Source organism: Elgaria multicarinata, chromosome 5 (genome assembly GCF_023053635.1).
Source record: "Elgaria multicarinata webbii isolate HBS135686 ecotype San Diego chromosome 5, rElgMul1.1.pri, whole genome shotgun sequence".
Taxonomy (NCBI): Eukaryota; Metazoa; Chordata; class Lepidosauria; order Squamata; family Anguidae; genus Elgaria; species Elgaria multicarinata.
Window position 1 is genome coordinate 54,051,632 of NC_086175.1, and position 15,166 is coordinate 54,066,797.

At 39.3% G+C, this 15,166-nt stretch overlaps 1 protein-coding gene across 3 annotated transcripts in view; it reads right to left on the minus strand.

Annotated features, from left to right (window-relative positions):
* The window catches only part of MID1 (midline 1), a 168,155-nt gene that overhangs the window by 82,687 nt on the left and 70,302 nt on the right, over positions 1–15,166 (minus strand). For 2 of the 3 annotated variants that reach the window (XM_063126371.1, XM_063126369.1), the window contains exon 2: positions 6,884–7,599. In XM_063126371.1, the coding sequence (XP_062982441.1) occupies positions 6,884–7,543 (660 nt within the window). In that variant the 5' untranslated portion in view covers positions 7,544–7,599. Of the gene's footprint in view, positions 1–6,883; positions 7,600–14,886; positions 15,139–15,166 lie in introns of those variants that run through there. The other variant, XM_063126370.1, reaches the window with a different exon arrangement.

Sequence of the window (15,166 nt, forward strand, 5' to 3'; positions counted from 1 at the left end):
TTCTCACACCATGCGAAGTCTGACCCATTATATGACAACATGCATTCTACCATTAGGAACAAGGCTTATTCCACTGCAACAGTACCACTCTAACTTGCATCTCCTTGGAGGGGAGCCACAAGGAGTGTTTTGAGTTAGTGATGACTAAATATAGCATATAATTAAAGCATGCAAACACATACTAATGTGATTTCTGTCTCACATTCTCCTTTTAAAAAATGTATAATCTCGTAACAGATTTCCTAATGCATGAATTGGTATCTCACTATAATTTGGAAAACCAGCATGCTCAGAAGATATTAATTTAATGATCTCAAGAATAAAATAAGGTTTTCAAACTCTGTTAAGAAAATAATATTATTTGCACATGTACTTCCAGAAACCTCTGGACTTTCTGTTACACATATCTGACACAATTAAATCTTACTTATTTAACAGAGGCCATTGCTAAGTAACACAGTGTAATTAACACATGGAACATATATGACACATGAAAATACTACTTTCACAAGCTAAATCCAAGTCATTGTCCTACATTTTTTAAAAATAGATTTTTCTTCATACATCCTTATGAGTATCGAGGCCATGCATCCTTTAACCCATAGTGGAGCTAGCAAAAGGTGAAATTGCTCAGGACTTCTCAGGATTGCAAATCCAATTATTAAAAGGTGAAAAATGCTTTATTCCTTTAGCACTCATTTCCCAGTTTTCATAATGACTATTACATTCATTGTTAAACCCAGCGTAACATCCTTGCCTCAGTTAGACAAGTGTACCAGAACTCTTAATTAAACAGTTTCATTTTTGCCACAAAAGGAGCTAGATTGCAATGGCATCTTTTGTCCTCTGGTTAATGAAGGATGAAATATTGTTAAATAATTAGCAACACTGCTGGGACAGAATGCAAGTAATTAGCATAGCTTGACACCCAAAAGCTTCTCGTCAAGAAGCACCAATTGCAGTGCAGTTAGGATGTAAGAGATTTTCAATAATTTCTGAAGACAAATGCACTGTTTAATTATCTGGGATGTTCTAAAGGACAATTATTAAATTTTCAGAAACTTAATTAATATGTTTCACTATGCTGTACAGCACAACCCTAAGCACATTTGCCCAGAAGTCATTCCCAGTGTGTACACTGGGATTTACCCACTAATAAATTAGTTCAGGATTGCAACCTTTCATTGGTTGCTACAACACTGGTGGTAATATAGCAAAACACTGCAGCCAAAATATAAAAACATATTAAGGAATGTAACTTATAGGAAGGCTTAAGATATGAGAAACTATGCATTTTACTTTAGTCACTCCAATAATGCAAAAACAAAAACAAGGTTTGATACCATTTCTCCTAAATCACATATAAAAGTCATAATTCCTCCCCCGCAACCTACTATTTACTTTTTAAAGTAAACAATTATTGTTATTGTTGTAATAATAATAATAATAATAATAATAATAATAATAATTCATATCCCACCTTTTGCCCAGTACTGGGCCTCAAGGCAGCCTTACAAAATTTAAAACATATACATTTTAAACCTAAGAAAAGAAATGTACACAAATTTAAATAAATAAAAAATCAATAAATTACAATATTAAAACATTAAACATTTAAAACACGACAATTTTACAAGACCTTAATGTAGATGGAGGACCAGATTATTCTCCAAAGGCCTGTCGGAACAAACAAGTTTTTGCCTGCTTCCGAAAGCACAACAAGGAGGGAGCCAGCCTAGCTTTCCCGGGAAGAGTGTTCCAAAGCACTGGAGCAGCCACCGAGACGTCCCTCTCTCATGTTCCCACCAAGCACGCCAGTGAAGATGGTGGGACTGAAAGAAAGGCTTCTCCAGAAGATCTAAAAGCACAGGCAGGCTCATAAGGGAGAATACGGTCTTTCAGATAACCTGGACCCCATATAGGGCTTTATAGGTCATAACCAGCACTTTGAATTGTGCCCAGAAACAGACTGGAAGCCAGTGAGGTGTTTTAACGGGGGAGTTGTATGCCCCCTGTAACCAGCCCCGGTCAACAATCTGGCTGCAGCTCTCTGAATCAGCTCTTTGAATTCATTTAACCACTTCATTTAATTGCTCATTGGGTATAACTGCTTCATTTTATTGCTCATTGGCTCATCTAGTTTGGCCCTTACCCTTGTGTAGCTGCCATGTTCTGATCGGATCAGGGCTTAGTGCAAGAAAGCTCTGAGTGAGAAACTTTCCCCGACAAGCTTTGACACCAAAGTCCAGATGCCTCCTCTCAGACTCCATCCCATCCTACAAAGTGGAAGCTTAGCACTCCTCTGTCTCTCCAAGAGTTCATGCAAGTTGAGCTGCTGGCATTGACTCCACGGGAAGCATTCTTGGAGATGAGTGTGGTGGCACAGTGCAGTAGGTAGGCTGAGGGACTGCAGCTGTAGGTCCACGTTTGGGGGTTGCAGGCTCAGGGGTCTCTGGCACCTTGGGCTCAAGGGTCTTTGGTTCTACAGTGATGCTTGGGCCCAGAGTCTCTTCTGTTGGCACTACTGCTTTGTCAGCCTCTGAGTCCATGTCCAGGTCACTGCTAGACACTGGGGTCATGACACTTGCAGCAAAAGCAAGGAGCCTCGTAGTATCTTAAAGACTAACAAATGTAGCATGCAGACTAGAGTCCATGAAATGTGAAGACTGTTTCTCCTTAAGGTGCTATACAGAACAAAAAAGTCAAGGTTCCCAATAACAAATTCAGAACAAACACCCCAAGTGTAAGAAACGTGTCAATACTGCACTGGACCAGTTGTTGTTTTTTGCAAAGCTTATAATACTTGATGATACAATTATGCTAACTGACTTTTGAAAACAGCAATGTCAATTATAGTTAGTCAACTTTTCAAACAAAAATATTGGTTATATCAGGCAGTCAATTTTACAAAAACGTCTATCTGGCAGACCCCTGGTGCGTTTCTGTTTCAACTATGAAAAGTTTTCCTCAGGTGCTCCTATAGACACAACACATTCTAATCACAGTTTACAGAGATTGATAATGTGAAGTAGTAGCTTCACTTTCCTGAGTAACTGAATTCTTTTAGTGGTCTACAAGTCAGTAAAGGCAAAATAGCCCACTAATTTGTGTGTTAAGAGTGACATCATCCCTCTGATTTTTCAGCTCACCCTTCCCAATGTGTAGATACTCCTGCGATACCAGCAGTGGGAAGAAGATGCTGCTGCTTGCACACTGCCACAACTCATGGCTCCCCAATAAGAGGGGAACTCAGCTTTTATGGGATCAGTGAGAAGTTCTACTCATTTTCACCTGAGGATATTCTCATGCTACATAACAAACTCCTTTTGAAACTTCTTTGACATCCAAAATAAGTCCCATTCCATATCAAAGTGCTGCTGTTTGGGGGCAGGAGAGGGAGGGGAACCAAGTGAAAATGTCCATCGGAGGCATGAAGTCAAATAATTCTCTGGATCATGACTGAACGTTGTCAGCATCAAAACAGCACACATATAATGATTAAATCTGATTTGTTGATTATTGACAAGAACTTGATGTCTGATGGGACATATATTCATTTTTGAAACACGGAAACGTATGGGGAAAAAGACAGAATTTTAAATAAATGAAGGGCTAAACTATGGGTTATGCTTAATGTGTAGCATATAGCTACATCTGTTGTTTTATTTTAATTGATTACAGCTTTCCACACACCATTTGAAAACAGGGTCACAGAATATGGGGAGGGAAAGCTTAGCCCTTGTCTATCCAGCTGCAACCATCCACACAACTACTGGGCTTAGTTTAAAACGTTCCCATTGGCAATTGCTACTAAGCCCAAATGTTGCATGGGGAGGCGAGGCTGGGGAGCAAAGGGATAAGCCCTCTCCACTCCCCATGTGCTGCAATCCAGATAACTCACTCTTTGACTTTTAAATTTGGGGAAACAAATTACCTAATTTAAAATGACAAAATACATCTCCACTGCCATAGGGATTTGCCCTGACCTCCTCTCCACCCGTTCGCCTTTCCCACGGGTATCCAGTGAGGAGGGGGCTGCCTGAAGCCAGTGCTTTCTGGGCTTCTGGGAGCAGGCACATTGAGTGGGAGCAGCAGCGCCACCAGCATTACATGATAATATCACCTAAAATGTTGACTAGGCCAAGATTAATTAATGCATTTTTAAACACCATATGTTAAAGAAGCTCTGAAAGTTCACCTAGGTCAGTTGTGATCCAGGAAGGGCAGCAGGACCTTATCCAGAATCTAATCCAGATCTATACCGTGCAGTGTGATTTTGTGGATAACATGATGGCTGATCAATTTAAGATAATTTGTGGAATTATGACTAATCATGTGCACTGCCCTCAGTTGTAAGTGATTTCCCTACAATAAATACAGAAGTGGTGATTTGGAAGGAATGGATCCCCCACTCCCATTTTTAATTCAGGGAACCTGGTCATTTAAAAACAGTTACATCATCCAGACTAACAATCTAGCAAGTATTTGGCCAAAAGTGGTAAAAAGAATAGTATGGTCTGACATTGATCTGACATTGCAACGTTGACTATAGTTTTTATCTACCGTACTTAACTCAAAAGGACTTACTTTAGAAGTAGCTATGGTTAGGATTGAACTCTAATAGCATGATCTATAAAGCATTGGTCAAAAACAAGCTCTGATATGAATGGCAGTTTCACAACAGCAACAGGTTTGGGGTGAATTCCACCAGAAGTTATTTGAGATACTATTCTTGAAAAAGTTACTTACTGTATATGCTAATTATATGTAGATTTATGTAATGGTGTGTCTAACAGCCCTAATTCAGCAGGTCTAGAGTGTACACTGGAGTTGCAGAATGCAGAAGAATGTCCATGTGAACCCAGGAGCACAAAAATATTGAAATCAATGAGATGTGAAGAGTTATATGGGATCTCCTATTTAACTTTGAACCAGGACACAAGCTGTAGTCCCTTTTTAAATTAAAAGCCCCTTATTAAAATACATTTAGTCTAATAATCATGATAAACAATCATAAAATACATTTAGTCTAGCTGTCATTATAAAAAACAAAACCCAAAACACAACCAAGCCAAGCAATAAAAACAGCACAGTCAAGCAGCCTCACCAGAGACAAATAAAACATGGGCAATAATAAAAGAGACTGATAGTAATAGGAGGAACTATTACAGCAAGTAATAGGAGGAACTATGCAGTTGCCATTCAGTCCAAATGTTTCTCATGACATCACTGTCTTAAGTGTATGGAACTTGCCGTGGGATAGTAACCTGTACTGTCATAAATATTATCACTATTATCAAAAGGCTAAATATAGAAACATTATAAAACATATATAGACAATAACTTTGCAGTTCATACCCAAGCATCAATTACATATGTTTTAAGAACTATATATTAAAACAGAATTTTTATCCACTTAAGATTTTTTAAAATATAAAAATCACATTTCAACCTTGTATGGCATATATGTAAAATATTACAGATGCTCCCTTGACTCTTTCCCCTAATATAGCATGAGATGCTACTGTACCTTTATTTTCAGCATCAGCCAAATTTTCATGATGAAATTGTTATAGCAGCAAGAAAAACAATACCCAGAAATTTTACGTTTAAATAAACCAGACTGTTCTCCACAAAATACTTCCATCAGATATAAATACAATGGCCAAAAGATAGTTTTTTTGGTTTTGTTTCCCCCCTTCATCTTACCAGCTATCTGCTATACTTTTCTATAAACAATCACTGCAGTGTTTCCTTAAAGGAACTGGGGGAGGGGAGCTTCTCTGCTTGCAATCTCCTTCCCTAGTCTGCATCCAATGTGGCAGCTAAAAGAACATGGGCTCGCTCACACTACTATGATGCTGTTCTCCATAGTTGCTATCTGAAAATTCCTGGAAATCAGCTCCATGCTGAAACTGGAGAAACAGAATGCTAAGCACATTTTGCAGTGGAACCTGAAGAACGCTGAGCTGCCCCATCACCAAATCTAAGATGCAATGTTCAGTCTAGAAGTAGATTCTGCATAATATAGGAATGTTATCAGAGTATATTTCTTAGTGTTTCTCTTGTGATAGAGAGTCAGTAGCAGACATTTGTAACCCATTTATCCGATCAGACAAGAAAGTGTATTCACTGAAGACAGCACATATAAAAATGCTTTCGTTGTTTAGCGGGGATACAAAAGGGATTGTAGGAAAAACAATAGGATTAAATGTCATCCTTAATTTAGGCGGCAAACCTGAATACGCTTACTATGAGTAAACTCTATTGAACACAGAGGGATTTATTTCCAAGTAAACATACAAAGGATTGTGCCATTAAAAAGTCTAAGAATCCTAAGTGCAAGATTCTGTACTTATGGCTAGGATCCGGCGGCTTTGAAGCACGCACAGAATTCCACAAAATGTCATTCTCTTATGAATAGCACAACACTTCCTATGAGCGCCAAAAACACCCTACAGCAAGTGAAGACCCCATGTATGCCACGCTTTGGGGCATACCCAACATGCATTGCCACACACCCACACATCTGCATGGACGTTACTGGGCCAATTAAAAATATAATTAATAAATAAATGCTACATTTTTATACCAAAAAATGCTATTGGTAGTTGTTGAGATATATACATAGATTTATTCTTCGGCATATGCATAGCAATTCCCTATAGCAAAACCCAGAAGAATTTGACACTGAGAGAGATCTTCCCCATTCAAATTGATAATCTGCATTGGGACTAGTAGCAGCAGGTGTGCGCCCAAAAGTTCAATACAAAAACGGCAAACAACACACTTGCATATCACACAACAAATGAGTTGAGAACATATCATTCCACCACGCCACACTTGTTAGTGGAAACAAATAAAGCATTGAGATAAAACTAACCTTTAATTTGTCATAACGTTCACTTAAAGCTGCCACCTGGTGATCATGATGCCTCCCGACCAGTTTACACAAGGCACAGATTAACTGGTCATCAGTCACACAATACATGTTAACTTTCTCGTCCTCGTGCTCCAGACACATTAATCCTCTGATATGAGAGTCAGGAATAGGCTCAATCAAACGGTGGCCAGTAAATGGCTTCTTGTTTGGGTGAGTCGCTTTTAAGCACTCCTCACAGTAGGATACCTCACAAGTGACACAGGTCTTCACTGCTTCCTGAGCAGGATCCTGCTCACAGAACTGGCAGAGAACTTTTTCACTGGAGGACATGCTGTTGCTATCGAAAGCTCGCTCTCGGCGAGTTTCACTGGGAGAATTGGGCCCGCTCACTGAAGCTTTCTGAAACCTGTCGATAATATTCTGCAGCGTGACGTTGCGCTTGAGTCCGTCTAGACCACGTTGACTGAGGGTGATGACATAACGACAAGTAGGGCACTGGAAGGCGGTGATAGATTCCACTGATTCGTTCGTGGCACAGTGAGAGACCAAGATGCGATGAGCACAGTTGAAACAGAGACTGTGAGCACAGGGCAGCAGCAGCGGATCCTCAAACAGCTCCAGACAGATAGGGCAGGTCAGTTCCGACTCCAGTGTTTCCATCTTCAGGCAAAGCTTTCCTGTGTCATCAGCGAAATCCAGGGAAGCTGATCAGCTATCTGAAAAGCACAACGTAACATTCGATTAGGCGAGACAGAAAAGAGGGGCCAGCCATGGGGGGTTGTCAGCTTTCACCACTTTCCTCGCTATTATCCAGCCACCTCTCCAAATGGAAAGGCGATATAAAGTTTGGAATCCAGCTACACACCAACAATTAAGGTATTTAAAACTCTATTTTCCTTTTATTTTTCCCCAAGCTAATACTCCTTTTTTTAAAAAAAAAAAGTCTACTTTTTTCTTTTTCTTATAACAGACAAAGTGCAAGAGCATATTGTTTGGAATGCTTTCACATTATTCAAAAACAGTGTTACAGGTTTTTTTAAATCAGCACATAGGCACACACATCACAGTACAATGTATTGCTGCTGCAAAAGTCCAACTATGGTACTACCAATAAATAAATAAATAAATGTCGAAGTGCACTGTAACTTGTAAGAGCAACAGTGGAAAAAGGAAGCATCATTATCACAGAGAACCTCAAAGCTCCTTGTTATTTCTCAACATCAGAACCATGACATTGCTTAGGTTCCAGATTTCATTTATATTTGCAATAGGGTACTTGGGAATGCATAACATGCATGTTTATGTATAAGCCTGACTATATTCATATAGCTATCTATGACTAATGAACAGTAAATATAGGGGAAAATATAGCAATTAGAAGAAAAAATACAATGTGGAATATCTCAAAGCTTAATGCTGAGAAGACAGCTATATGCATGTACGTGGATACATGACTGCTTTTACAGTCACAGGAATCAGCATGTTCAAAAGGATAGATTAGAAAGGAAGAAAAATATTTAGAAAAGGAAACGGTGCTTCAATACTACTTGTCAAAGATTTGGTGGGTGAGACACCGTATTTGCTGAATTGAGAATGGACTGAACTAAAATACCTTGCCCTCTTCTTTGTTTTTGTTTTAATACAATTGTGCATGTGGTTTTCAGCTAAGAAGGTCAAAGGCTGTTTTATTTTGCAAATATTCATTTTAAGAGCTTTGTTGATTAGCTGAAACGCAGTACAACCCAACAACGACTTTTCTCAGCATGGGATTCAAGAACATGCAGTAGTTCATCCCACCCCCGGAAAGAGATCAACCCTAAAAATGACCAAAACTTCATTTTGTTTCCTCTTTCACTAATCACGTTGCATGAAATGATTTTGAAAGAGTCGCCCTACGTGATGCTCCTTCCCTAAGCTCTTGTCAAGGCCCTATCACTGTTATAAGCAGACAGGTCAGTGAAGCAGAAGCAAAAGCTATGCTTCACACTCACAGAAATGTACCTCTTCACAGTACAATCTATTTAAGCTTTGTTGTTCATAACGGAGGACAGCTTCAGATGGCCCAGCTGCATAGTCTTTACACTGTAAAGTCGTTGTCCCATTGTGTGAACTCTTTGCTCTGCTCCTCTTCCCCCTCCCCAAAATTCACATAGAAATCTTGGTTCATTAAGGGTGAAGGGAGCCTTATGCTCATTAGCAAGCTTGGGAACCAATTCTCTTTGAACCTTCTGCATTTCCCCACAATTAAACTGGGGGGCTGTAGTTACAGTGACAGGAACACTATGTGTAACCTCAGTCCAAACCATAATAGCATAGAAAAGTTCAACAATGAAGGCAAAGTTCAAGTCAATCTCTAATGCTTATTCATACTTGCTTTGTGGTGAGGGCCGAAAAACCTTTGTCCCACAGAGATTAGAACAATGTGCCATTTGGTTTCACACTTGTTTGCCAAAAATCTGGGAACTTTAAAATGCACCAATCAAATCACAAATCTGGTTTGCTTCTTTTTTCAGCATCAATTACGGATTGCATTAGTTCCACTGGCATGTGTGATTAAAATTCAAACTTGTTGCTTTGGCATGGCCATTACCAAACCACTCTGTTTTCTCATCAACTACTGTTGATGAGCCTACAAATGATGAAAGCATGGGAAAAACAATATTGTCTGGCATTTCTTCATTTCCTGTCTCATATTGGATAGTAAAAGCCTAAGCCAAATTGTTTCAATCTATCGTACATAAGGTTGGCAGATTGACATTTGAAAAATATGGGAAACCTTGCAGTTACGGTATCTGAAATGAGTATAATTCGTTATGGTATTCTCAAACTGTGTGATGTGTGAGTCAAGAATTAATAAATTGCAGGATCAAAGTATATGTTACTTTCAATATGCAGCATGCAGCTATGCCAGTTATTTTTCCTTACTCAAAAGTAATACCTGATCCTGTCACAATGAAAAGGTGTTCTCCCCAGTAGCCTGCCATTGCACCAGATGGTGGGGAAAACCAAAAAAGCCTCTACTAAACATCTCAAAGGACATTCAAGCACAGGTGATCCTTCAAGTGCCCTGGTTTCAAGCCATGAAATGCTTTAAGGTCTAGGCAGGCAACATAAAGTGGGTCTTGAAGCAGACCGGGAACACTTGCAGTAGCTGAATCTCTGGCATAATATGCTCATATCACCTGGTCGCAAGAAACAATCTAGTAGCAAATGTATTCTGAACTAACTGCAGTTTCTGTGCTACTTTCTGAGAGAGCCCTACATATAACATATTACAGTAATCAAACCTGGAAGTTACCAGATCATGGATCACTGAGGCCAATCTCTTTCTCTCTGTCCAGCCAAGATGCAGTTGGCAAAACTAGCCCAAGTTGGTAGAAGGTGCTTCAGTTTCCATTGAGGCAACCAACCTGCACCTCTGGTGAAAGAGGTGGTTCAAGGGGTACACCCAAGCTGCAAACCTGGTCTTTAAGAGGGAGTGAATCTGAATTATGTGAATATTACTTAGGCCATAGCTAGTCCTAAGGTTTATCCCTGGATCGTCCAGGGGTCAAACCTGTTCATCTAGGTGACACACAGGGGATCCAGTGCTCAGGCAGGGGCGAACCCTGGATGATCCCAGGATAAACCTTAGGTCTAGCTATGGCCTTAGATGCTGTCCATATAGTACATTGGATCTAACTTGACATCTTACGTGCTGATATACAGCTGAACGTGCTGCAAAGTAATATAAAAGTTCTGACGTGATGTTGATGCACACAGCAAGTTACTCTGACATGCTCCAGTCAGCCTATTGAACATGCATGTCTAACCTCTGAGATTGATAGAATGGCAATGTGTGTGTCTGTGCACATATCAGTCCTGTCCTGTTTACACTGATGTAGTTTGTTCAGCTAAAAAAAGAAGATATCATTTAGAAAGAAAGAATTCTATAAAAAGCAGAGTGAAACGTAGTCAAGAATTTATGCTCATGCCATATAATCTGATATATGCACTGGAAGAAAAAGAGCCTGTCTACCATGTAAATTATACATTTAGAATTTCTAAAACTAGCTCTGCACAAGGAAGGGAAAAAAGTTAGAGATTTCTCTGTGTAATTGTTTTCCAGCTATGGCATAAAAATAGAAATATCTCAGGAAAGTTGATCTCAATATTAAACAAACCACTTTGATTTTTAGTAAGTATAACTTTTGCTTAGAGTCAAATATGTCTTGGAGTCCATCAATAACTTTCGCCTATTTTAAGCATTTATAATTACAAATATATCCTGCCTTTTTTTCTCTTGCAAGAAAACTCCTCTCCATTTTATTCTTGCAAGAACCCTGTGAAGTAGATTAACCTGAGAGTCAGTGACTGGCCCAAAGTCAGCTTCATGGCTGAGTGAGGACTAGACCCCAGATCTCTCGAGTTCCAATACAACACTCTAACCTCTACACCATACCATCTCTATAGCATGATGCCACCATGTTCTCAAGCAAGATTTTTGTAATTTGATTAATCAATGATTAATAAAATATTGCGATGTTCTGTTTCAAATTATGCCTTTGGGCTTCTTAGAACTGGATCTTTGCACTCCTAGGGTTAACCGTTTTTATACTGGTTTTTAGCCCTAGCTATATATTACATGCAACACTAGATAATGAGGAGGCAACTAGGAATTGTGAAGTGGTGGAGCAAGTTTTTCCCTTTCTTCACTTGCTATTTTTCTGCCTCAAATCATTCTACCTGAGAGGTTTTTAGAACCATGTACATTGGAAAAGCCACAGAGGTGGTGTAGGGGGTGGGAAATATAATTTAGGCCAGAGAAAGGGTTGGTTGGGAAAGACATATGCATCACCCTAAAATAATAAAAAATGTATCCAGGGACTGCAACCTTTCTCACAGAATCAAGACTGCAAATGTCACCATACAAAGGAAAACAATGATCACTCAACACTTCAGGAAATACTACTTGCACTTCCTGGAGTTTTAGCTGAAAAGCTGCCAGTGCCACTAACTAATTTACAAACATATATTGAGGCAGATGAGGGTGTATAATGTTAACATCATAGCTTTGAAAAAAGCAAATAAAGGCTGCATTTCTGTAATAGCAGGAAGTTCTCTTACAGGAAGTCAGGCAAAGTTCGTTTGATGATCTGTTATCAAAATCAGTATACTGTATGGTAATCTTTGCACTTAATAAGATGCGAGGTTTATATAGGAGAAGCAGGAAGAACCAGTAATCTACAAATACAATCAAGCTGAATGCTCTGTGCTCTAGACACACATCAAGAGCAGCAGCAACAAAATATAAGCCCTTTACTTGTTTTGGTTAAAGCCAAATGTGAATGCAGATATTATAAAACACACATTTGAAAGACAGGTGTGACAGAGAGGACCAGTCCTCAGCATCTGCCAGGGCCCCAGGGCCCTGTGTTGATACCTGCCATGGGCATTCTACATCACTGCAATAGAGCATTGGGGTCACTGTGCGAAATTAGAGCAGAAGCGCCAAGCGATATGGTGCCGAGTGCAGTGACTCTATTGTTCTGCTTACCACTAGGCAAGCCTGATGGGGCCATCAGCATAGGACAGGGTCCACTATGTAGAGGGCTCTCATTTTGCTAGCTCTGGCAAGGACCTGTAATACATGGCCCTCTAAAATTCCACACTGCTCCTGGCAATAGGAACAGAAGGAATTCATGATTCTATTTCTTCATCTATGCACTTTTTATTGTTACTCCAGTTGCCAGGTTTAATAGCAAATCAGTAGCAGAGTAAGGTGCTAAATTTCAAGCCTTCCATTACCAACTCATTTTGTGGGGGGAAGCTTTCCCTTACAACGGAAGGCTGCAATCCAGAAACCATTAATAAGGAACCCAGGCAATTTTGGAAGAGAGTTTTATGATGAAGTCATATAGAGAATGCAATGAGCTAACTATACCAGAGTGTGAAAAGGAACTCAGAAAACCCAAGAATAGTATTTAGCAGAGTAACTATTAGACAGAAAACCGTGATCAAAGGGGAAAACTAATACTTCAAACTTAATCACTTTGGAAAATGTGTGCACGTGTGACTTTGTTCATTAATGGAAAACTCTCAATAAAATGAATTGCCAAGCACACCACAAATCATAACTTTTTCCACCAACGCTCAGTGAGATTCTAGCAGTTGACTGCTGTCACTCAACAACGACAACAACAATATCTATGAGCAGTTGGGCCAACTGCACCAGGAACTTTTACAACACAAACTACACTGGAAGCCACTTTTAAGTCTCTTAGAGACCTGGTGGTTAAATTTTCTTTTGAACCCTGCCCTCTTCTCTTTCACTGCACTCTCCAAAAATGTCTTTTTTTTCTCAAATGGAGAAAAAGTACCAGATGTACTTAAAAAAAAAAAAGTATATTTGACATCAGAAATTAGTACAGCAGTATGCTAATTTTATTTTTCAAAACCTTTTATTGGATTCAATACAGCACCCTACATATGGGAACTTCTTTTCATTTTTTTAAAATCAACTGGTGTATCAACTAAAATAGATATCAAGTTGAAGTCTGTAGCTGTGCTATTAAGTATTAGTTTTTGCTACTGGCTGGATGAGGGCTCCATAGCTCACCCTCCAGCTAGGCTATCAGGTGAAGCTATAGGTTTGCCTGGAGGTGTGGGGGAAAGGAGTTAATAGACTATAGGCTGATTAAATTTTTAATTAAAACAGGACAGTAATACCAGATCCCTCAACTGAAGTGAATGGGACACAGAAAAACCCTAAAGTACTGAAATTACTCCTAGTTCTGGAGTTACATTTTCACTGACCAGCTCTACTACTTTAGAAGAAAAGGATTCAATCATTTTTAACACTGAAACATAGTACTGCCAGTCAATGTTTCTGTGGATCTCTTTGTGTGTGAGGATTAGGTCAATTTCCCCATTGTTCCCCCTAAAAAAAAGCCCTGAATGTCCAAGAAAATACTTTCAGGACTGTAACTTTGATTCTTGAGACATATCACATCCAATACTGCCGATCATAGATTAAAACAAAAACAAAAATGGCGTATCCAACATTGCTGGCCCGTTTATGCTATTGACATACTGTATTTCTTCGATTCTAAGACGCACTTTTCCCCCCATATAAACATCTCTAAAAACGGGGTGCATCTTAGAATCGCAGGTCATTTGTTATTTCTTAGAATCAAAGCTTTTTTTCTGTTGGTGGTACTGAAATTAGTGTGCGTCTTACAATCGATGGCGTCTTACAATCGAAGAAATACGGTACCACTAGCATAAGTAACCTCTAGCAGTATGCAAACTGAGCAAACCCATTGCACCAGCTTATGCTGTTGGGATCCTGCTAGAGGTTGTTTATGCTAGTGGTACATCAATAGCATAAGCAGTCTTGGATATTACCCAAAATGACTCAGCACTGCATCCATTAATGGTTCCAATAAATATACATAACAATAGATGGGTTACCTTCTTACTAAATGAAAATGTAACTAAAATACCTCCTCACCTTTTCAACATCATATACATGAAATAAATCATTAGGGACAGTATTGCAAAGCATGACAAAGCACTAGTAATAAACAAACAATAGAAAAGGTTCACTTCAGATATTTAACACAAATATCCTTGAATGCCTGTAAGTAACTATAGGTTTAAAATGACAGGCAATGAACAAGGAAAAATGAGTCTGGTCCCTCATATGATAGTTGTAACACAGAACAGTAACACCCCAAAGGTGTTTAACAACATATAGATATCTGAAAAACTTAACTGAGCCTAGCAGGGCTATGCCCAGGTGTGAAAACACAATATTAGCCTCCCAACCTGATAGTAGTCATCTTAGAATACTGTGAAATCATTCCAAAGTAGCTCAGCTTTGTATAAAGCAAACATGATTAATGTTTACAATTGAAGAAATTAAATTTGCTAAACATAAAGTTGTTAAACCCTTCTTAAAACACAAGAACAGTGTTGTTATTTAAACTCTGTTCAAAGTAAACACCAAACAGCATACCCACCGACGGATCTCGGCCTAAGTGTTTTGGATGAAACATTGCTGTTAAATGACCACGCCGATCCCCCTCAGAAGACAGTGAAAAGTTAAGGCGGCCTATGGCAGCGTCCACTAGTTGCAGTAATCCTGGACCTTTAGTGCTGTGACTGTGCTTGTAACTGTGAGACAGTTGATGCTGAAGCACAACAGGAAAATCTACTCTACAATTCCAGGAAAGCCAGCTCCACCTAATCACCTCCGTCAGAGTTTAAGGACTAAAAACTGCCTCTGCAATCCGGCTGCCT